The following is a 24353-nucleotide window of genomic DNA, read 5'->3' as shown; positions in this document are numbered from 1 at the left end:
CATATTAACAGAAGCAACAAGTAACTAAATAAAATGAAAGACCATAGTAGTAACTCGGAAATAGTCTAACAGACATGAGTAGGGGAATAACCTATAAATACTTAGAGTTCCTGCTTAAGATTAAAGGATAGGAGATATAAACTGAAACACCTTAAGATTCATTCAATCATAGTTATCAGAATATAGGTTCAACTTTAGAAACTCACAAGATACAAAGATGCAATAGGCAAGGATAAAGGTTACAATATGCCAACAAAGCTTATAAGATTCATGTGAACATGAACATATAACAACTTAAGCATGTAGACTGTTGGAACTCAGGGAATAAGACCAGCAAGAATCAATCATATAGTTTAATCAACCATCATTTAAAGACTCATAGCAAGACAACTAAACACAAGTAGTAATTAAACTAACAGAGGACAAATATTAACATATTAAACACCATAGAATAAATATTAACATATAGTTTGAGCTTTCATATTTAAGTTTAGGGTTAAGCTTTTGGGGGTTACAAATTTGTGTGATGAAATGGGAATGAAATCGGCGAGATTCGCGGATTTAGAAGGCAAAGGAATGAAATCTTTGATCGATTTGTGACTTTGCACTAATTTGTGCAAGGTTTGTGTGACTGATTGAGATCGTAAGGTTGAGAGAAAAGAGAGGCGGCCAGGTCTCTGAGTGAAATGATTAGGATTTGGGGAGGGAGGTTGGTCGGCTCTGAGTTAAGATAGGGAGATGGAATGGGAGCTGTTGGATCTGTTGATTAACGGCTCCGATAATTTTGATAATTAGGAATTTAGAAATAATTTAAATAGGGAAAATCGATGGCCGTTAGATGATAGGATTTGGACGGTCGATATTAGGTCTCTGGGGAGATACAAAAATTAAAGAAAATTGGGGATAAAACGTGGGCCATTGATCTGATAGATCAACGGTCTAGATTTGTTGCGCTTTCTTTGTGAGTAAGAGACATGAGTGATGTGGCACGTTGTGATTGGTTTAGGGAGAGTGGTATGGATTGCCAAAATGGAGAATGAGATGGGTGTTTGGACTGGGTCAGGTCCGAATTGGGCCTTGTATTTGGGCTAAAAATCATTTAAAAGGTAGACATTTTATAATTGATTCAAGAATTGGAATTATGGCCTTTTGGTCTTTAATTCCTTTTGAAATTAAGTTAAATAAACTTAATAGTTTTTAATAAATGTGGTAGAAAATTACATTTGTTAAATACTACTTATTATTGTAGTTAATTGATTATTTGTAAAAATACTTCACTAGTATATTAATTTTGAATTATTGAAATAGTAAACCAATTAACTATTTTAAGAAATAATTTATTAAATTAATCATAGAACTTACATATAGAAATTATTTTAATAATCCTAAAATAGTAAATATAATTTGTAATCACATAATACTAATACTAAATAATTAATTTTGAAATTAATACTGAATTAATTTTTAGAAATAGGTATTCATTACTGAAAAATACTTTGAAAATATTTATTGCAAATCATTAAGTATAAATAAAATAATTTTAAAAGGGAGGGTCAAAATTGGTCGTTAACGGCTGCCCCTATTTGACCGGAAACGATGAAAGAGTTTTCGGGCAAAGAAATTGAACCAAAGCCAATTTCGTCTCGACTTTTAGGCAGGTATTGCAAGAAACGGGAATGGTGAATTGCAATATTGAATTGAGGAAGAATCTAGAAATATTCGGGTGTATTGGGCCGAATTCTGGCTTTGAATTGCTTACATACCTCGGGCTTAATGAGAATCAGACCTCATGTAGTTCTGTAGTAGGAATTTTAGGAAAGCGGCACTCGCAGGAATTGCCCTAGTAACGTATTGCGACGATATGGTGAGACGGAAGGTTTGGCTCTCATGGTAGCTTGAATTTTGCAGCCTGATTTGAATGATTCAAAATTTCGAGCTCGCTAATCGTCATGAGCTGGGATCTTAGGCACGCTACTGGGTTGGATGTCCCCATAGCGTTGTAGTTCGGTCGGCTGCTAAGAAAAAGTTCCACGATAAGGGGTTTGTTCGTGCAAAACAAATGAAATACACGCACACCAATATATTGTAATGTAGAATATATTAAGATGCGATGTAACTGATGCAGGAATGATGATGCCTGGCTACCGACGAACCATTATTTGGGATTAGGATGATGGGATACTAGATCCTAACTCGATTTGTTAGCCGGGCTGTGAACCGTTCCGCAGCTGTCAGAGCATTTGAAAATTGTCTCCATTTATTGGGAGGGCTTGATTGGTAAAGTGCGTCCCCGCTTGTTGGGGGAGCTTTTGCACTGAGAGATGTCTCCTCTTGTTGGGAGAGTTTGATTTGTTAAGCGCGTCTCCTCTTGTTGGGAGAGCTTTGCACTAAAATGTAAATTATTCTCCGTTCGGGAGTGATTGATAAAAATCGTAATCATACCTAAAGTTGCATGAGCAAAACGTCAAAGAATTCAAAGTAATAGTAAAGGAAACGAAAGCATGCCCAAGAGATACTCGTGACTGCGAAGCTAGGTTGTGGCCATCGATTGGCAGGACGTTGGTAACGCGGTTTGCCATTTTCTGTCCAGGTGTACATGATTGATGGAGCGATGCTGCGAATTGCTTTTGCTGGCGAAGTTTGTAGTTTGCTATATACAAGGTCGCCATTTGATTTGTACAAGTCACTCTAATTGCTTGAGCTGACAGTTTGCTATATACAGGACTTCGATTGGCGAAGCCGACGTATGATTTATACAGGGTGCTCCGATTGATTGAGCATGCAATTTTCTATATACAAGACTTCGATTGATGAAGCCGACGATTCATTTTGTACAAGATGCTCCGATTATGTGAGCATGTGGTTTGCTATGTACAAATTTATGTGTCAGCTATCTAATTCCGAGGCACCTGCAGAGGATTCAAGAGTTAGCTTTAAGTGTACTAGAAAATTTTAAGTAAAAATGAGGAGAGATAATCTTAGGCAAGTGGCGGATCCGTCATTTGCCCCAGTGTCGTCCCAGAGTTTCCTTATTCCCTGTTGACCCTCGACTCAAAGAAAACTTTTAGTGTGTGTGTGAGGGGGGAGTTGGTTTGTGTCGACCACAGTGTTGGTTTGCCCGAGCCTTTGACATGATTGCGCCAGGAAGTTCGGTAGATGGAATAAGTTACTGTATACACACACACATACACACACATACACATATACATATATATCTAGAAAACATTTTTAAAGTACTTGTTTCTTTTAAAGAAAATGACGTCGTTCCAGATTATGACATGTTACAAAAAGTTCTACACATGCGAACGTATTCCTTTGAGAACTTCGTTCTGTTGATGTCGATCTTTTGTGATGCCTATGACAACGTGACTACTTATTGTTGTAACCGCATCCTAAATTATAACTAATGCATTACAAAGGATTTTCTAAGGTTATGACTGAACCCTTTCAGGTTGCCTACATGTCCAAAACGGAATCAGGTCGAAGCGTAGTTCGATTACAATAGATGCAAAATGATGAGGCTAAGAATGAAAATGGCCAAGTTTGACTCAAACAGCCTACGTATCCAAGTGGAATCAGGCCAGAACGTAGTACAATTACAAAAGACGACTGAATCCGATGAGGATATCCTACGTATTCCTTTCTGAGGAAATCAAGTCGGCGTAGATCCTGAGCAACATACAAAAGTGATATTTGGTTTTTCTATTACAAGAGAAAGGGGTAGAGAGAAACTGAACCCTATGAAGGTTGCCTACGTATCCCTCCGTGGGAAGTCAGGTTGAACGAGTTCTATTACATCAAAAACCCTAACTCTATTTGTCTTCAGGCATAGTATTTTTTGATTGCGTCTGAGTTGATAGGCTTCGTGTTGACTCTTCCATCCATTTCTGCCAGGATTAGAGCTCCACCAAATAGTTCGGTGAACCACGTAAGGACCTTGCTAGTTTGGTGCAAACTTTCCTTTGGCTTCTTCTTGATAGGAAAGATTTTCTTCAGAACCAACTGCCCTGGTGTGAATTGGAGAGACTTCACTCTTTTGTTAAATGCAATGGCCATCCTGTTCTGATATAGCTGTCCATGGCATACTGCATCCATTATTTTCTCGTCAATGAGCATGAGTTGTTCATGCCTGACCCGTATCCACTCTGCGTCGTCCAATTTTGCCTCTTGAATGACTCTTAAAGACGGTATCTCGACCTCTGCGGGTATCACCGCTCCAGTGTTGTATACCAACATGTATGGCGTTGCCCCAGTGGATGTTCTCATGGCAGTATGATAACCTAATAAAGTGAAGTGTAGCTTCTCATTCCATTGTTTGTTATTGTCCACTATCTTTCGCAGAATCCTCTTAATATTCTTGTTAGCTACCTCGACTTCTCCATTCATTTGCGGTCTGTAGACTGTGGAATTACGGTGGACGATTCTGAACTTCTCACAGATTTCTCTCATGAGGTCGTTATTGAGGTTATGGGAATTGTGAGTGATGATTGACTCCGGTATCCCAAATATGCAAACGATGTTGTTTCAGACAAAATCTGCCACTACCCTCTTCGTGATGACTGTACCGGAGCAACGCCATTCTCGTTGGTTTATGGCGCCGAAGCTCTGATCTCGATTGAGGTCGGAGATCCTAGCGTCAGGTTTCGATATACAACAAAGGAGTCGAATAACGAGACCATGAACACGAGCCTAGAATTATTGGACGAAAGACTAGAGGCCGCTCTCGTCCAATTGGCCACCCAAAAACAACGGATCGAAAGATACTACAATCGAAGAACCAATCTTCGACATTTTAAAATCGGGGACTTGGTGCTAAGGAAAGTCACCCTCAACACCCGAAATACGAATGAAGGGAAACTGGGTCCGAACTGGGAAGGACCATATTAGGTTCTCGAAATCGTCGGAAAATGATCCTACAAGCTCGGCATCATAAATGGCAAATAACTACCGACCAATTGGAATGTGTCGCACCTAAAATGATACTACTGCTAAGGTATGACCCTCCCACATTTATTTGTATTTCGAAATTAACCCTTGCAGGTGTTCAATTAGAAACGGGGATGGACTCTTCAACTCGAAGCCTTTAGGTCTGAAAGCATATGTTGCACTCTTTTTCCCTTAGACCGGTTTTGTCCCAAATGGGTTTTTCGGCAAGGTTTTTAATGAGGCAACCATTGATCGTGCTAACTTAGAACAATTCTACAGTATCCGAGGCCTCTTTAGAATCAACCTCGAATACTGGCGGGCATTGCCCTCAAATATATCAAGTTCGATGCAAGAAAGTTACTTCATGGCAACAGGGTCTCGATAGGAAAAACTTGTAAGGGCCAAATGGTCAAACAAACCATGCACGCGTAGTTTGCTCGAGCCCTAGCACAAAACATGAACACATGTATAATGACTTATAAAGAGAAATTTCTTCTTTACCGATATCTCATATCTCAGAAAGATTCTTCTATTTTATGTTCCCGATCTATTATGTAAACATGCTTAAGGGCCGACCATGACCGGAGTTTGAATAAGTACCCCATAAATCGGGGACCACCAACCGAAAAATCAACAAGATCAAGCTTTACAAAGCCTAAGGGATACTATTACTTCGAGTTCGAGCAAACACTCACTCGACCATTAAGCCTAAGGGCTACTCTTACTTTGAGTTCGAGCGAACACTTACTAGACCATTAAGCCTAAGGGATACTCTTACTTCGAGTTTGAGCAAACACTCACTTGACCATCAAGCCTAAGGGCTACTCTTATTTCGAGTTCGAGCAAACACTCACTCGACCATTAAGCCTAAGGGCTACTCTTACTTCGAGTTCGAGCAAACACTCACTCGACTATTAAGCCTAAGGGCTACTCTTACTTCGAGTTTGAGCGAACACTCACTCGACCATTAAACCTAAGGGATACTCTTACTTTGAGTTTGAGCGAACACTCACTCGACCATTAATCCTAAGGGCTACTCACTCGACCATTAATCCTAAGGCTACTCTTATTTTGAGTTCGAGCAAACACTCACTCGACCATTAAGCCTAAGGGCTACTCTTACTTCGAGTTCGAGCAAACACTCACTCGACCATTAAGCCTAAGGGCTACTCTTATTTTGAGTTTGAGCAAACGCTCACTCGACCATTAAGCCTATGGGCTACTCTTACTTCGAGTTCGAGAAAACACTCACTCGACTATTAAGCCTAAGAGCTACTCTTATTTCGAGTTCGAGCAAACACTCACTCGACCATTAAGCCCAGGGGCTACTCTTACTTCGAGTTCGAGCAAAACACTCACTCGGCCATAAAGCCTAAGGGCTACATTAATTCGAGTTCGAGCAAAACACTCACTTGGCCATAAAGCCTAAGAGCTACATTAATTCGAGTTCGAGCAAATACTCACTCGACCATTAAGCCCAAGGGCTACTCTTACTTCAAGTTCGAGCAAAACACTCACTCAGCCATAAAGCCTAAAGGCTACATTAATTCGAGTTCGAGAAAAATACTCACTCGGCCATAAAGCCTAAGGGCTACATTAATTCAAGTTTGAACAAACACTCACTTTTACCTCAAGTTTGAGCAAATCATTTCATTTGACATCTATATATCAAGCCTAAGGGCCACCTCAAACATTCACTTGAGGACTACCTATAAGAAACGGTCGAGTGCAGTACTTACTATTAGTCCTTACTATCTCAATCTTGGACCTTCGAATAATTATTCAATGCTAAGGCACATTTGACCTTTGTATAAGTTAAAGGCAAAAGATTCAGAAGCCATAAAAGGGAAAGGTTTTATATATATGAATCTTTTACAAAGGCGACTCAGCCCGAAGGAAGTTCTTTGTAGAGGCCGAAAGTAGCCTCAATACAAAATAAGAACTACCTAATATCCTAAGTGTCTTGGTCTTCATCGGAGGCCACGTCCTCGGTATCTTCCCCACCTTCAAATTCGCTCGAGCTATCAGAGTCTTCCTTAGGGAAGGCCAGCCTTCAAGCCTTGTTTTCCTCCACCTTGGCAATTTCAATCTCGGCCTCAACATCAAAGACCTGAGCACTGACCTCCTCGAGAGCTTCCCTCCGAGCCTGCCATTTAGCATGTTCAACCATGCTCTTGGTCTGGTTGACCTCTACATCGATCTTGAACTGGGCCACATTAGCATCAGCTCTTTTATTGGCCTCGGTAACCTTGGATCTGGCCATTTGGAGTTCATTAGCCAAGCTTGCCTTATCGAAAGTGGCCAAATCTAACCGATTCTGAAGCTCTTTAACTCTCTCAATCTGCACCGAGGCATTTTCTTTTGCATCCCGAAGCTTGGCCTCAACCGACTCTAATTGCGCTTGAACGACCTCCTTTCTGGAAGCGAGGGTATCCATATTTTCTTTGAATTTTTCCCCCTTGGCCATTAGCTCATCCACTTGCGAATTGAGCCGTCCAATCTGCTCAAGCCTCTGCCGAACCTATAGATTTAGATTGTTAGTGGTTATCTCCAATTCATCTTCAGTGTCGTGAAGAATTCTAAATACCTTCTCGGCCATCTCCTCGTGCTCGTCCCGAGCCGCTGCCAAATCCACTCGGAGTTTCTCGCTAAGGAATTTATAGGAGTCACTCTTCTTAGTGAGGTTTCGAACTTCGGCCTCATGCTCTTCTCGGATTCGGAGGAAAGCCTCGTGATGCAACACTGAAGCCTACATACATAAGAAACAAATGTTAGAACTATCTACAATTCTAAGTACAAAAATAGCAACAGAGATGCCATCGGAGTTACCCGATTCAGAACATGCTGGGCCTCGTTGAAAAGACAGGCGGGTCCTACCTCATTCATCACTGATTGATCCTCTTCGGTCACCAAAGATCGAAGGTAACTAGCAACCCCCACGGGGGGAGAGAAAATTTGGGTATCCTCCGGGATGGAGAGCACTACCTTTCACCTACGGTCGGGATCAACACTCGGGGCTGGGAATCAGTCCACTAGTTTTAAACTGATGAAGACCCGGTATAGCCCGACCATGATGATTTCTTTGGGATCAGAAATCCAACAAACCCGATAACCTCCTCCGAGGCAGCTGACTCGATCCCATCCAGAAAACCGTGGAGATCGGTCGGCTCCTGAATGCCCTCGTAGGATCGACCTTCCAACATGCTGGCCTCACGAATCATAGCATTCGAAATCTGAGGGGATCCGCTAATATCAACTATTCTGAGCTCATCCCTCGAGATATATTCTACTGCCCGAGAAATCTTACCCTCTGTATCCCCTTCAACCACCTCAGCTCGAGACAGAATAGTATCGTTTTTTTCTTGTTCTGGGATTATGGCCAGGGTTCCTTTATTTACTTCCGCCGATTCGGAAGATTGTTGTATCACAACATTAGCCGTACACAGGCTAATTCCTCTTCTCCTTCTTCGGGCTCGTCCCTTAATCGACGGATCGATTCCAAAAGCATGACACCGGAGCCCCCCCTTTGGCTTACGAGATTTCTTAGCCGGTTTTTTTTTCCGAGACCGGAGAACTCAGTACGTCTTTTCTCTTATTTTCTTTAACCAGCTTCGGGGTAGGAACCTCTTCATCACCAAATGAAGGCCTCATGGCAACATACTTCCCAAGCCCTACAAAGGGAAAAATGGGGATAAGAAACTAAAGAGGAACAAATGACAAATTAAGAAAGAGATTTACCATGGCTACGGGACTCCCATCGACCCTTTGATAATTCCACCCAAGCACGCTCGGAGTACGGTCTCTGCAGCACCAGACCTTCAACTCATTTTTTAAGATTCGGAATCGGTTCCGGCATTCGAGCCACGACTGTGACAAGAAAGGAAAAATGGATCAAGAAAATGAAAGGCAGTCACAACATCAAAACATATGAAGGGAAATAAGCACTCACGGTTCATATTTCATTTCTCAGGAAACGACATGTCGTCGGCAGGGATCAGGTCCGAGGTTTTGACTCGAACAAAACGGCCTATCCAACCTCGGTCACGAGTCTCGTCTATACTCGAGAATGACGCTTTGGTGGCTCGGCGAGCAAACTTGATTAACCCTCCTCGATAAAGTCAGGGACTATAAAGGAGCATAAGGTGATCGAGGGTGAAAAGACACCCCTTGACTTTGCTCGAGAAAAATCGGAGAAGAATCACTATTCTCCCAAAAGAAGGATGGATCTGGCCGAGGGTCACGTCGTACCTCTTGCAAAAGGCGACGATGACAGGGTCTAAAGGATCCAACGTGAAATGATAAGTGTAAATACTTAGAAACCTTTCCACGTGGGTAGTAATTGATTCATCAGGAGATGGGACCACCACGTGCTTATCATCCCAGTTGCATTCTTATTTGACGTTTTCAAGAATTTTCTCGCTAATTGTACACTGGTACCTCGACATCGACTCACATCAGCCCGGTACCGAAGAAGGTTTTTCAACTTTAAAGTCACTAACAGTTGAACACCCTACCAGAACGAATTCCTCAGGGCGAGGCTCCGCCGCATCCTCACCGCCGGCGGGTTGTGGTGAAGAAGCGGCCTCTTTTTGAGGAACGGTTTTAGACGTTTTTGCCATCTAAATTTCTGTGAACAAAGAAAAAGGGAGATTGAAGTATTTGATGTTTTGAGAAGAACAAGAAACTTGGAAATAAGAAGTTTCTGGAGAAGACGAAGGATTGTGAAGATTGGAATAAAAAAGGCTTAAAAGTTTGAAATGATAAAGAAGGAAGGCTATTTATAGATTTTACAGTGACGGTTCAGAATTGGCAGTGGCCGACCATCGTCTGACGCGCATTTAATGCCTTGATAACTGGACCGACGGGACATTTGTCAGATACGTCATAATCGGGCACGATGCAGACGTTAGCGTGTATCTAGTCAAAAGTTAAAAAATTATATCGTTTCTAGCCACATTCTTTCCGAGAAATGAGGAGACTATCTGTATACGGTCAAAATCGAGTTTGCCCTTCGTATATTTAGTCAAGATTGGAACATGATGGACCGAGGGTCGTCATTATAATATCGAGATATGATGTGAAGCCAGGTTATCGAGCTCAAGTTTCATGAGCCGATCAATACCGGGCTTAAGTTAATATCGAGCTCGAGTCGATACCGAGCTATGATGAGAAGTGGTGTTATCGAGATCAAGAGCCAGAGACTGGTCGATACTGAGCTCGAGTCAATATCGAGCTTTGATGTGAAGTTGTGTTATTGAACTCAAGAAATCAAAGACCGATCAATACCGAGCTAGAGTCAATATCGAGCTCGAGATCCAGAGACCGACTAATAATAAGACCGACCAAGATCGAGCCGAGAGACAAAGAGCCGTTGTAGCCGCACTAGCGGAGAGAATCTCGACGGAAATCAAGGAAAAGCTAATTAATTATTCTATCATGGGATCCCCACTATGTATTTTTAATTATATCCAAAATAAAATTTCTCCACTATATTAAGAGCGGCTATTATTTGTGTAAAGGGGGATTGATTCAGACATTGATATACTCTCACATTTCAGAGATTATTGAGATACACACACATATAATAAACATTATCCTTTTTTTGGGCTTTAGACATTGGTTCATCTTGTTCATTTATAAATCATCCTCTACTCAATTTGGGTTTGTATTTATTTCTTTTTTACGGTCAATATTCGATACATTTTTTCTTATTTTTTCGATTTATACCAAGTTATGCTACGTATCCTTAGAACTACGTATAAATTCAACTATATCCGTTTTTTCGGGTGAACAATAACTCATACCACAGAAGACACTTGCGTGTCTGTATAATGTATCGAAAGTAACAGCTACATGAATAATCTGTTCATTCAGAAATGATGTTCTTATTTTTTTTCCGATCCTCACGTTAGAGGTGGTTATAAGTATATTTTGGCAAGTAAAATATGACCAAGTTTTGAGTTATTCTACTAAAATTTCTTCAATAAGGCTTTCCTATTGTTCTAGTGTAAAGAAAGCCAACTGACCAAGCCTACCATGTTCTTACTTGGACCACAGACACATAAATCGGATCATACTAGTTTGTGGCTATTGATATTGTCTTCATAGTTGCTTATGTATTTGCTTGGCGCAGATATCTGTGGAAACTATTATAATGGAACTTTTTTTGTGACTAGTCTTAATTTTTCCCCCTATGGTTTAAACAGGTAGAATTGAATGGTCTAATGGAGTCTAAGGGTGGGAAGAAGTCTACCGGTAGTAAATCTATATTCTATGAAGCTCCCCTTGGTTACACTATTGAGGACGTTCAACCACACGGTGGAATCAAGAAATTCAGATCTGCTGCTTACTCCAATGTGAATTTACCTCTTAATTTTCGCATTCTGAAGTTGTTTGTGAATCCTCTGCAGCCAATTTATGCTAACTGTTTGCTCTGTTCCATTTTTCTCACATGCAGCGCGTGCGCTGGCCGTCCTGAGATTTCTCGTGCAGTCCTACAACTGTAGTCCTAGTTTTGATTTTTAGTCATCTCAACCTTTTCTTAATCCACATCCTCGAGTTTAATCTTTCCTGAATAGTGCACTTTCCTAAACATTTTTCTTTCAAGGCAAGATGGCCTTGCCAGTCTCTGCTATTGGATTTGAAGGTTACGAAAAATGACTTGAGGTTTCCTTCTTTGAGTTAGGAATCTTTGTGGTTACCGTAAAATGGATAAGAATTGAATTTATACGCGGGTATAAGGATATGTGATATAACTTGATACAAACCAAGAAAATGTATATATATCAATGCTGAAATCAACTATAAAAGAGATGCATGCCAACCAAATGAGTCAATTAGCTTTGGCCCTTGAATTTGGTCACCCTTGAAATAAGTAAGTATTCCGCTACTGTAAGAACAGAGTAACAAGATAATCAAGGTTTCAAAGAAGATAATGTGTTGTTTTTATTGCCTCCAGAATGTCCTCTACAAATGATCAAAACCCCCTTTATATTGTGGGGAAGTCCTACTTTGTTTATAATTCTAAATACAAAAGGAATTCCATGATAGATTAATTAATTGGCCTCTCCTTGATATGCGCCGAGATTTGCGCTGAGATTCTCGCCCTAATTACGGATAAAACAACTTTTTTATTTTCTGGTTCTATCTTGATCTTGGCCGATCATGCACTTGATCAGTCTCTATTTTGTTCGATCTCAATCTTGGCCGATCTCGACCGGTCTCTATTCTGCTCGGTCTCTGTCTTGACCGATCTAGATCTGTCTCTATTCTGCTCGGTCTCTGTCTTGACCGATTTTGATCTAGGTCGGTCTCTGGGTCACGAGCTCGGCAACCTAACTTCGCATCATATCATGATATTACACGAAGTTGAACCTTGATCTATCATGTTCCAGTCTTGATTAGTCATATGAAGGGCAAGCTTGGTTTTGACCGTATACAGATAGTCCCTTTGTTTCTTGGAAAGAAGATGACGAGAAACGATATGAATTTTCGAACTCCGATTTGATGGGTAATGACATCAGCGACGAGCCCGATTATGATGTATACGACGAAACGTCCCGTTGGTCCAGTTACCAAGGTATTAAATACATGTCAGTTGTTGGTCAGCCATTATCAGTTCCGAACCGTCGCCAACCACCTATAAGAGCCCAATATTTTCTCATTCAAAGTTTACACTCAAAGCTTCTTCTCTATTCTTGCATCTTCTTCAAAAAAATCCCTTTGCTTCATAATTTTTAGACCCAAATTTCTAGAACTCCAATTAAACGGCATATCATCCTAATTTTCTTTCTTGTTCATCAATGGCGAAAACCTCCAAAACAGTGCCGCAAAAAGAGGTCGCTTCTTCATCACGACCTGTCGGCGGTGAGGATGCGGTGGACCCCCACCCTGAGGAATTCGTTCCGGTAGGGTGCTCTACCGTCATCGACTTTAAGGTCGAAAAATCCTCCTCGATACTGGGCCGATGTGAGCCGATCTTGAGGTACATGTGTTCAATCACCGAGAATATCCTCGACAAAGTAAAAAAAGAATGCAACTAGGGCGAAAAGCATGTGGTAGTCCCATCGCCCGAAGAATCGATCACTACCCACGTGGAAGGGTTCCTAAGTGTTTACACTTACCCCTTCACGTTGGGTCCCTTAGACCGTGTCATCGTCGCCTTCTACAAGAGATACGATGTGATCTTTAACCATATCTATACTTCGTTTTGGAGAATAGTGATTCTTCTCCGATTCTTCTCGAGCAAAATCGAAGGGTGTCTTTTCACCCTCGATCACCTTATGCGACATTACAGTCCTCGACTCTATCGAGGAGGGCTAATAAAACTTGCTCGCCGAGCCAACAAAGCCCCATTCTCGAGCATAGACGAGACCCGTGATCGAGGTTGGATGGGCCGATTTGTTCGAATCAGGACTTCGGACCTAATACCCGCTAAAGACATGCCGTTTTCAGAGAAATGGAATATGAATCGTGAGTAGTATTCCCCTTTGAATGTTCAATTTTGTGGCTTTGCTTTTCATTTTCTTTATCTACTTTTTCTATGTTGTTACAGCTATGGCCCAGATGCCGAAACCGATTCTGAAACTTAAGCAATGGGTTGAAGTTCTAGTGTTGCAGAGACCATACTCCGAGCGTGCTTGGGTGGAATTATCAAAAGGTCGATGGAAGGCCCGCAGTCATGGTAAATTTCTTTCTTAGAACGGTTATCGTTTGGTCTTCTTCTCTTGCTTACTCCCTTTTTTCCTTTGTAGGCCTCGGGAAGGATGTTGCCATGAGGCTCACATCTGGTGACGAAGAAGTCTTTGCTGCGAAGCAGGTCAAAGAGAAGAAGATAAAAAGTGCTCCGAGTTCCCCAGGCTCGGAAGAGAATAAACCGGCGAGGAAGTCTCACAAGCACAAGGGGAGCTCCGGTGTTATGTCCCTGGACTTGATCTACCGATTAAGCGATGAGCCCGAAGAAGGATAAGAGGAAGTAGCCTGTGTGCTGGCTAATATTTTGATACTAAGATCCTCCAAATCGGCAGAGGTTGATAAGGGAGCTTTGGCCATAATTCCTGAACCAGAAAAAGTTGAGGCCACTCCGTCCAATACTGAGATGGTCGAGAGAGAGACCGGGGTTGAGACTTCTCAGGTAGCGAATGATGTCTTGAGAGACGAGCTCGGGATGATCGATATTTCTAGATCCCCTCGGATTTCGGATGCTATGGTCTGTGAGGCCAACATGTTGGAAAGTTGATCTTATAAGGGTAATCAGGAGGCGACTGATATCCATGGCTTTTTGGATGGGCTCGAGTCCGCTGCCTCGGAGGATATTACTGGGTTCGGTGGATTACCTGTACCAAAGAAAGTATCATGGTCAGGCACTATAGGGTCTTCATCGAGCCCGAAACTGGTGGATCGATTCCCGGCCCCGAGTGTTAACCCCGATCGTAGGAGAAAGATAGTGCTTTCCATCCCGAAGGATGCCAGTTTTCTCTCCCACAGTGGGGATTGCTAGCTACCTTAGGTCCTTGGTGACCGGGGAGTATCAAGCTGTGATGAATGCGGTAGGAGCCGCTTGCCTTTTCAATGAGGCCCAACATGCTTTGAATCGGATAACTTCGAGGATACCTCTATTGTTTCTTTTATACTTAGAGTTGTAGACAATTCTAACATCTTTTTCCTTGTTTGCAGGCTTTGGTGTTGCATCACGAGGCTTTCCTCTGAATCTGGGAGGAGCACTTTGCTGAAGTTCGGGACCTCACTGAGAAGGGTGACACCTACAAGCTTCTTAGTGAGAAGCTTCAGGCAGATTTGGTAATGGCTCGGGATGAGCATGCCGAGATGGCTAAGCAGGTATTTCGAGTGCTTCACGATAGTGAATATGAATTGGAGATAACTATAATGATCCGATTCTGCAGGTCCGATAGAGGCTCGAACAATTCAGACGACTCGAAACGCAGGTGAATGTGATACAGGTCTAGGCGGAAGAATTAAAAAAGAACATGTACATTCTAGCCTCGAAAAAGGAGATCGTCCAAGCTCAATTCGTGTCGGTTGAAGCCCAGCTTCAAGCTGCAAAAGAACAGGCCTCGGTGCAGGTCGAGAAGATCAAAGAGCTTCAATGTCGGTTGGATTTGACCGTTTCTGATAAGGTAAGCTTGGCCGATGAATTCGAAGTGGCCAGATCCGAGGTGGCCGTATCTAGATCTGAGGTGGCCGTGGCTAACAAAAGATCTGATGCTAAAGTGGCCCAGTTTAGAGTTAATGTCGAAGTCAACCAGGCTAAGGCCAAGGGCATGGTCGAACATGCAAAATAGCAGGCTCGAAGGGAATCCCTCGAAGGGGTTCAGGCCCAGGGCTTTGATATCATGGTTGAGATCGAGGAGGCCAGAGTAGAGGAAGCCAGGGCTCGGAAGCTGGCCTTCCCTGAGGAAGACTCCGAGAGTTCAGGTGAATCTGAAGATGGAGAAGATCCCGAGGATGGAGATGCGACCTCCGATGAAGACCAAGCCACGTAAGACTTTTTGTTTTTTCTTTTGTATCTTGCCCTTCGAGGCCGTTTTTTGGCCGTTGTAAATTTAGGACGATTTGGCCTTTGTAAAAAACTATTGTGTATAAATATAAGGCTTTTCTTTCCCTTTCGGCTCTCGTATTTTTCGTTTGCTTTATTTGTATATACAAAGGTTGAAAATGTCTTAGCATGAAACAATAAGGTTGTGTTCGAGGGTTCGAACAAACCTTGCCTTTATTTCCTTTTTGGCTTAAGGCGTTATTGGGGTTCGATGTTATCAAATTTTTTTCCAGAAAATATCTTAAGTTCGAGATTTTGCCGAGGGTAGCCTTTAGAACCGGTTGTGAAAGAATTTTTATTTTTCGAAGGCCTATTTTTGTTACGGATTTCGGACGTCTCCCAGCCGTGTTAAATTGGCCGTAGCCTTTTAGTTCGGGAGTTACCTATTGGGTGTGTCTTCCCATTTTATCTGGGTTTGCGCGAGATAATAGTTCTCGAGTTGGGTGGCCTTGACTTTTAGAAATCGGGGCGTTGCCTATTAGGTCTTTTGTTTTTGAGGTCCGATGACAACTTGGGCTGTTTGAGCCAGATGGCAGTCCCCGAGTGAGGGAGGGATCATTCATATTCCGTTTAAGTATTGCCCTTGGGCTTGCTTATATTCTGAAGTACGAAGCTCTTTGTAAAGAGAGAAGATAAAGAAGAAAATTTTTTAAAGCATAAGATGTTTGTAAGGAACATACTTCTCTTTATTCTCGATCAAAACAGGGTTCGAGCAATCTATATGGGCATGGTTTGATTTGACCGTTTGGCCCTTACAATAAATCCTATCTATCGAGATACCCCTTTTATGAAGTAGTTTCCTTTCTAGAGTTGATATTCGAAGATAACGCATATCCGAGGGTAGCCCCTAGTATTCGCGGTTAATTGCAAAGGAACCTCGGATAATGTCGAATGGGTCTCCGATGCCGATTCGTAATCGGACTTGATTCTAAGTTAGCACGATTCATCGTTGCCTCATTAAAAACCTTGCCGAAAAAATTCATTTGGGAGAAAATTGGTCTTAGGAAGAAAGAGTGCAACACGTGCTTTCAGACCTAAAGACTTCGTGTCGTTTGCTAAACAATCTATCGCCGTTTCTTGTCGACCACCTGCAAGCGTTAATCTAAAAATAAAAAAGGAATGAAAAAGGGCGTACCTCAGTAGTAGTACCGTTTTAGGTGAGATATGTTCCAATTGCTAGGCAGTTGTTCCCCATTCATCGTACTGAGCTTGTAGGACCCTTTCCCAATGACCTTGAGAATTTGGTATGGTCCTTCCCAATTCAGACTTAATTTCCCTTCATTGGGATTTCGAGTGTTGAGGGTGACTTTTCTCAGTACCAAGTCCCCGACGTTAAAATACCGAAGATTGGCTCTTCGATTGTAGTATCTTTCGATCCGTTGCTTTTAGGTGACTAGTTGGATGAAGGTTGTTTCGCTCCTTTCATCCAATAGTTCTAGGCTCGTGTTAATGGCCTCGTCAATTGGTTCCTTTGTTGTGTATCGAGACCGGATACTTGGCTCTCCGACTTTGACCGGTATTAGAGCTTCGGGGCCATAAACTTATGAAAATGGGGTAGCCCCGATACTGGACTTTGAGGTTGTGCGGTATGCCCAGAGAATTTTGGGTAGAATTTCCTTCCACTTTCCTTTGGCATCGGTTAGCCTCTTCTTAAGATTTCGGATGATGGTTTTGTTGGTCGATTCAGCTTGCCCGTTCCCGCTGAGATGATAAGGTGTTGATATGATTCTTTTGATCTTGTGATCTTTGAGAAATCTGGTTACTTTTCTGCCGATAAACTGTTTTCTGTTATCACACACAATTTCGGATGGCAACCCGAATCGACATATGATGTGATCCCAAATAAAGTTGATGACTTCCTTCTCCCTAACTTTATCGAAGGCCTGTGCTTCAACCCATTTAGAAAAATAGTCAGTCAAAAATAAAATAAATTGAGCTTTACCTCGTGCCCGTGGAAGAGGGCCAACAATGTCCATTCCCCAATTCATAAATGGCCATGGTGACAAGATCGAACGGAGCGGTTCCCCGAGTTAGTGAATCATTGGTGCATGCCTTTGGCATTTGTCACATTTTCGAACAAGTTCTTTTGCATCTTTTTCCATGTCGATCCAGTAATAACCGGCTCTGATTACCTTCTGAACTAAGGATTCAGCACCGGAGTGATTCCCGCAAGTTCCCTCATGAACTTTCCTCAGAACATACTCGATGTCTCCCAGTCCCAGACATATCGCTAACGGGCCATCAAACATTCTTCTGAACAAGGTTCTATCTTCCGATAAGATGAATCGTGCTGCCTTTGTGAACAGGGCCCTCGATTCTATCGGATCTGAGGGAAGCTTTCCAGTTTTCAAATACCCTATATATTTATTTCTCCAATACCAAGTCAAGCTTGTGGAATTTATCTCGGTGTGTCCTTCTTCGACTACTGACCTCATGAGTTGCACGATGGCCCCCGAATCAAGCTCGTTGTCTTTGATCGATGACCTTAAGTGTGTGAGGGCATCGGCCTCACTATTCTGATCTCGAGGAACATGCTGCAAAGTTCATTCCTTAAATCGGTGAAAAATTACCTATAACTTATCTAGGTATCCTTGAATTTGTCTTCCCTGACTTCGAAGGTTCCATTAACTTGATTCACCACGAGGAAGGAGTCGCATTTGGCTTCGATCACCTATGCTCCCAAGCCTTTGGCTAGTTTGAGACCTGCAATCCTGGCCTTATATTCGGCCTTATTGTTAGTTTATTTCACAGTTCTAATAGTTTGTCTAACCACGTTGCCTGTGAGTGGTTTTAGTACGATGCCGAGCCCGGACCCTTTTGCGTTCGAGGCACCGTCTGTAAAGAGGGTTCAGGTTCCTGAAGACGTACCCGAGTTTATCAACAGTTCTCTTTCGACCTCGGGTACTAGGGCCGGCGTGAAGTCAGCTATGAAGTTTGCCAAAATTTGAGACTTAATTGCTGTTCGAGGTCGGTATTCAGTATCATACCAGCTGATTTCTACGGCCCATTGGGCCAACCGTCCCAAAAGCTCAGGTTTATGCAAAATATTTCTAAGTGGATAAGTTCTTACAACACATCATGTGAATATTGAAAGTGTGGTTTTAGTTTCCTAGTGGCGCTTATCAAAGCGAGAGCCAATTTTTCTAGGTGGGGATATCTAGTTTCGGCCTCACCTAAGGTTCGGCTGACATAATAAATGGGAAATTGCGTACATCATTCTTCTCGGACTAAGACTCCGCTTACCGCTACCTCCGATACTACCAAACACAAGTAAAGTTGTTCGTCTGACCTTAGCGTGTGAAGCAACGACGGGCTTGATAAGTACAGTTTAAGCTCTTCCAAAGCCTGCTGGCATTCTGAGGTCCATGTGAAATTGTTTTTCTTCTTTAGCAACGAGAAAAATCGATGGCCCTTATCGGAGGACCTCGAGATGAATCTCCCCATGGCGTCCATGCGCCCGGTTAACCTCTTCACGGCCTTTACACTATCTACCACTGTGATGCCATCGATGGATTTGATCTTGTCAGGATTAATCTTGATTCCTCGGTTGGATACCATGAACCCGAGAAATTTGCTTGACCCGACCCTGAATACGCATTTTTCTAGCTTTAGCTTCATGTTGTATTTCTTCAATATATTGAGAGTTTCCTGCAAGTATTTTAAATGGTCATCTGCTCGCAGGGACTTAACTAGCATGTCATCAATGTAAACCTCCATAGATTTCCCTATTTGTTCTTCGAATATCCGATTTACTAGGGGTTGATAAGTGGCACCAGCATTTTGTAATCCAAATGGCATTACATTATAGCAGTAGGTACCATATTTAGTGATGAACGAGGTCTTTTCCTGATCATCCGAGTTCATCTGTATTTGATTGTACCCGGAATAGGCATCGAGAAAATTGAGGATCTAGTGGACGACCGTGGCAACGATCATGCGATCGATATTAGACAAAGGAAAAGAATCCTTGGGGCATGCTTTATTTAGATCTTTGTAATCTACACATATTCTAAGTTTCTTTCCTTTTTAGGGACTACTACTACGTTTGCTAACCATTCGGGGTATTTTACTTGACAGATCAACCCTATTTTAAGAAGCTGGGTTACCTCGTCTTTGACGAAAGCATGTTTGACCTCAGACTAGGGTCTTCTTTTTTGCTTCACCGGATGGAACTTCGGGTTCAAGCTTAGTTTATGGTTGGTGATTTCCGGTGGGATACCTGTCATGTCAAGATGGGACCACGCGAAACAATCCATGTTAGCTATAAGAAATTGAATAAGCTTTTTCCTGAGTTCGGGATTTAACCTCGTGCCCAGGTATACCTTTCGTTCGGGCAGATGTTCGATTAGTATGATTTGCTCCATCTCTTCGACCGTTGATTTGGTAGCGTCAAAATTATCGGGAACTATGAAGGATCAAGGGACCCCATAATCATCATCTTCGTCAGTCCCCTGCTTCTCTAGTTGGATCGAGGCCAGTGTTTATGATTGCTATTTGGTCTCCTATTTTCCCTTCGAATTTGACCCCTTTATTGAGGAGGGTGTTGATATCGGAATTACTTCGTCAACGTCAAACATTTCTTTTGCAGCGGGTTGCTCCTCATAGACTGTTTTGATTCTCTCTGGTGTTGGGAATTTCAGGACCTGGTGAAGAGTCGAGGGCATTGCTTTCATGTTGTGGATCCATGGTCTCCCGAATAGGGCGTTATACCTTATGTCGCCTTCGATCATATGGAACTTCGTCTCTTGGATGATCCCGGCCACTTTTACTGGCAAAGTTATCTCGCCCTTAGTAGTTTCACATGCCATGTTGAATCCGTTTAGCACTAGGGCCGCGGGCATAATCCGATCCTATAGGCCTAGTTGTTCTACGACGATCAAATGATATTGGCCAAACTACCTGGATCAATTAACACACGTTTAACTTGAGTCTTATTCATGAGTACAGATATTACCAGTGCACCGTTATGTGGCTGCATGATTCCTTCTGTGTCTTCGTCATTGAAGGATAAAGTTCCTTTTGGTATGTAATCTTGAGCCCGAGATCGCTTCTCACTTATTATTGACACCTTAGTGCATTTTAACACAAGTCCTTGGGGAACATCGATCCCTCCGATAATCATGTGAATAATGTGTTGCGGTTCTTCTTGCTCGTTTTGTATATAGAACTCTTTGCTTTTGAAGTGATTCTTGGCCCGATCACTTAAGAACTCCCGAAGGTGCCCTTCATTGAATAACCGAGCTACTTATTCTCTCAACTGCCTGCAATCTTACGTTCTGTGGCCATAGGTTCCATGATACTTGCATCCTTGATTAGGATTTCTCTGGGCTGGATTGTTCTGTAGAGGTCGAGGCCATTTAGTATCTTTGATGCGTACGATAGCCGATATGATGGCGGATGCATCAATATTGAAGTTATACTCTGACAGTCGTGGTGTTTCCTTAGGTCCGGTATGCCTGTCAAAACCATTCTTGCTCATTAGCCCTCGAGAGCATTGGCCTCTATCACTTCTTCTTTCATATCGTATGGAGTTGTGCCCAGGTCCGTTGCCCCAACGATCTCTATGATACGTCTGGTATCGATCCATGTTCAACCTTGGTTCTCGATCGGCGTCCCTTTTGATAATGGATCCAGAAGGAGCCCCCAGCTGGTCATCTTCGACTCTAATCTTTGATTGATATCGATTATGTATATCGGCCCAAGTAAAAGCCGGGTACTCAATCAAGTTTTGCTTTAATTGTTGTGAAGCCACTGAGCTCCGTTCATTTAGTCTTTGTGTGAATGCTTGAACGACCCAATCGTTGGTGACCAGTGGTAGATCCATTCGTTCCATTTGGAAACGAGATACAAACTCTCCGAGCATCTCGTTATCTTTATGCTTTACCTTGAAAAGGTCCGACTTCCTTGTCTCGACCTTTATGGCTCCGGCATGTGCTTTTACAAAAGAATCTGCAAGCATGGCAAAAGAATCGATAGAGTTAGGTGAGAAATTATGATACCATATCATTGCTCCCTTTGACAGGGTTTTCCCGAATTTCTTTAGTAACACGGATTCGATCTCGTCATCCTCTAAATCATTTCCTTTAATGGCACATATGTAAGAGGTGACATATTCGTTGGGGCCGGTCGTTCCATTATACTTAGAAATCTCGGGCGTGTGAAACTTCTTGGGGATCGGTTTGGGAGCCGCTCTCGGGGGAAGGGCTTTTGTACAAATTTTTTGGAATCCAAACCCTTCAATATTGGTGGTGCCCCCGGGATCTGATCAACCCTGGAGTTATAGGTTTCCACTTTCTTGTCGTTTGCTTTGAACTTCTTTTCCCCTGACTCTATTCGTTTTGTCAGTTCCTCGAGCATTTTTATAATTTCGGGGTTAGTCCTTGATTCTTGTCCATTTGACCTTACCATAGCTGGCCCCGTTCTGGGGGTGACTTCTTGGGGTGGACCGAGCTCAGCCCTTCTCGGTGCCTGGGTTTGGCTCTGCAACTGATCTATTACCACCTATTGAGCTTGCAGCATTTCGAAGATCATACGCATGTTGATCCCGTCTTCTCCAATATTTTGGATATTCCGAACTACAGATTGGGTTCCACCATGGATGCTGTTTTCGGGACCGGAATGTTGGTTTGCTTCGATGGCCACATGCGAATTAACGTCAATTGGATCCATGGCCCGAGTCCCAACGGGGTCAGCGGGTGGCCTTTCATCCCCGGGCGTCATATTGGTATTTTCGCCTTGATGGCCAGATTCGTTGTCGATGTAAAGGGTCATTAATTGAGAGTTCATTATTTTTAGCCTGAAATTAAAAGTACTTCCAAGAGCAAGTGTAAAATAGTGTATTTTACAGAGATTTGTATCAAATAACCACTATTATCCTTAGCCCCACGGTGTGCGCCAAACTGTTTACCCGTAAAATGGATAACAATTGAATTTATATGCGACTCTAAGGATACGTGATATAACTTGATACAAACCGAGAAAATGTATATATATCAATGCTGAAATCAATTATAAAAGAGATAAATGCAAACCAAATGAGTCAATTAGCTTTGGCCCTTGAGTTCGGTCACCCTTGAAACAAGTGAGTATTCCGCTAGTGTAAGAACAAAGTAACAAGATAATCAAGCTTTCAATGAAGATAATGTGTTGTTTTTATTGCCTCTCGAATGTCATCTACAAATGATCAAAACCCCCTTTATATAGTGGGGAAGTCCTACAATGTTTATAATTCTAAATACAGAAGGAATTCCATGATAGATTAATTAATTGGTCTCTTCTTGATATGCGTCGGGATTTCCGTCAAGATTCTCGCCCTAATTACGGATATACCTACTTTTTTGTTTTCTGGTTCGATCTTGATCTTGGCCGATCATGCACTTGATCGGTCTCTATTTTGCTCGATCTCAATCTTGGCCGATCTCGATCGGTCTCTATTCTGCTCGGCCTTAGTCTTGACCGATCTTGATCTGTCTCTAATCTGCTCGGTCTCAATTTTGACCGATTTTGATCTTAGTCGGTCTTTGGGTCACGAATTCGGCAACCTAACTTCGTATCATATCATGATATTACACGAAGTTAAACCTTGATCTATCATGTTCCACTCTTGATTAGTCATATGAGGGGAAAACTAGGTTTTGACCGTATAAGCTTTGATAGCCATAGAAATGGCCTGCCGTCTCTTTCTAAAGACCAGTTGGATGAAATTCTAACACCAGCTGAATGCACCATTGTGTCATCTTTGGCAAATGATGAAGTGGATTCTTATGTCCTTTCAGAATCCAGCCTCTTTGTGTACCCGTACAAGATCATAATCAAAACTTGTGGCACTATCAAACTGCTGTTGTCGATCCCACCCATCCTAAAGTTAGCTGATGCACTTAATCTGACAGTGAAATCCGCGAAGTATACTCGTGGAAGTTTTATCTTTCCCGGGGCTCAACCACATCCACATCGGCATTTTTCTGAAGAAGTAGCTGTTCTCGACGCCTATTTTGGTGAACTTGGTTCAGGCAGAAAAGCCTATGTGATGGGTGATATCAATAAACAACAGAACTGGCATGTATATTCAGCTTCAGCTGCATCTGCAGATAATTCCAATCCTGTTTATACATTGGAGATGTGCATGACTAGTTTGGATCAGAAGAATTTTTCAAGACTCAATCAAGCTCTGCTGCTGCGATGACTGAAGTTTCTGGCATTAGAAAGATTCTTCCAGATTCAAAGATACGTGATTTTGACTTCTACACTTGTGGTTACTCGATGAATGCTATCGAGGGGGATGCAATTTCTACGATTCACGTGACACCTGAAGATGGATTCAGTTATGCAAGTTTCGAAGCAGTGGGATACGATTTCAGAGTAAAGAATTTGACTAACCTGATTAGATGAGTGTTGTCCTGTTTCGGGCCGAAGAGTTTTCAATAGCAATACACTGTGACAGTGTTGGAAAACAAGATCATTCTGAGTTTGGCTTAGATTTAAGTGGATATGTCTGTGGAGAAAGCAATTATGAAGTGCTTGGAGAGGGAGGATCAGTAACGTATTTCAGATTCAGTAGCAGTGGAATATGTGGATCCCCCAGGTCAATCCTTCATTCTTGGAGTGAGAATGAAGATGAGGAAATGGAGAACATATAGTACTGATGAATGATTATTTAGTCTGTTTTCCTTTTAAATAATGCTAACACTATCTCATAGTGAACTCTAAGCTGGGCTTATAGCTTGTTTTGCCTAGCCTTATTTTTTAAGTGTTTGGCCAAATTGTTTTAAGAAAAAAAATATACTTTTGATTAGAAGTAGAAGCATTCTGAGAAGCAGAAAAAAATAATTTCTCCTCAGAAACATTTTATTTGAAAAATATTTTTGAGAAAAAT

General features: G+C 42.2%; 2 protein-coding genes and 1 pseudogene across 2 annotated transcripts; 1 reads left to right on the top strand and 2 right to left on the bottom strand.

Annotated features, from left to right (window-relative positions):
- Positions 1-3822: 3822 nt before the first annotated feature.
- On the bottom strand, positions 3823-4386 carry LOC104091111 (uncharacterized). The gene has a single exon (XM_009596386.2). It carries the CDS (start codon positions 4384-4386, stop codon positions 3823-3825), a length of 564 nt encoding a protein of 187 aa, XP_009594681.2.
- A 2593-nt stretch (positions 4387-6979) lies between these two features.
- Positions 6980-9545, bottom strand: LOC138905592 (uncharacterized). The gene is made up of 4 exons (XM_070194113.1): positions 9441-9545; positions 8509-8625; positions 7514-7675; positions 6980-7447 (listed from the first exon to the last, which is right to left on the bottom strand). The coding sequence occupies exons 1-4, from the start codon at positions 9543-9545 to the stop codon at positions 6980-6982; spliced, it is 852 nt and encodes a 283-aa protein (XP_070050214.1).
- A 1993-nt stretch (positions 9546-11538) lies between these two features.
- On the top strand, positions 11539-24117 carry LOC104091112 (S-adenosylmethionine decarboxylase proenzyme-like; annotated as a pseudogene).
- Positions 24118-24353: the final 236 nt, after the last annotated feature.

Source organism: Nicotiana tomentosiformis, chromosome 2 (genome assembly GCF_000390325.3).
Source record: "Nicotiana tomentosiformis chromosome 2, ASM39032v3, whole genome shotgun sequence".
Taxonomy (NCBI): domain Eukaryota; kingdom Viridiplantae; phylum Streptophyta; class Magnoliopsida; order Solanales; family Solanaceae; genus Nicotiana; species Nicotiana tomentosiformis.
The sequence above is the reverse complement of the archived record's forward strand: the minus strand, read 5'-3'. Positions and strand labels throughout refer to the sequence as shown.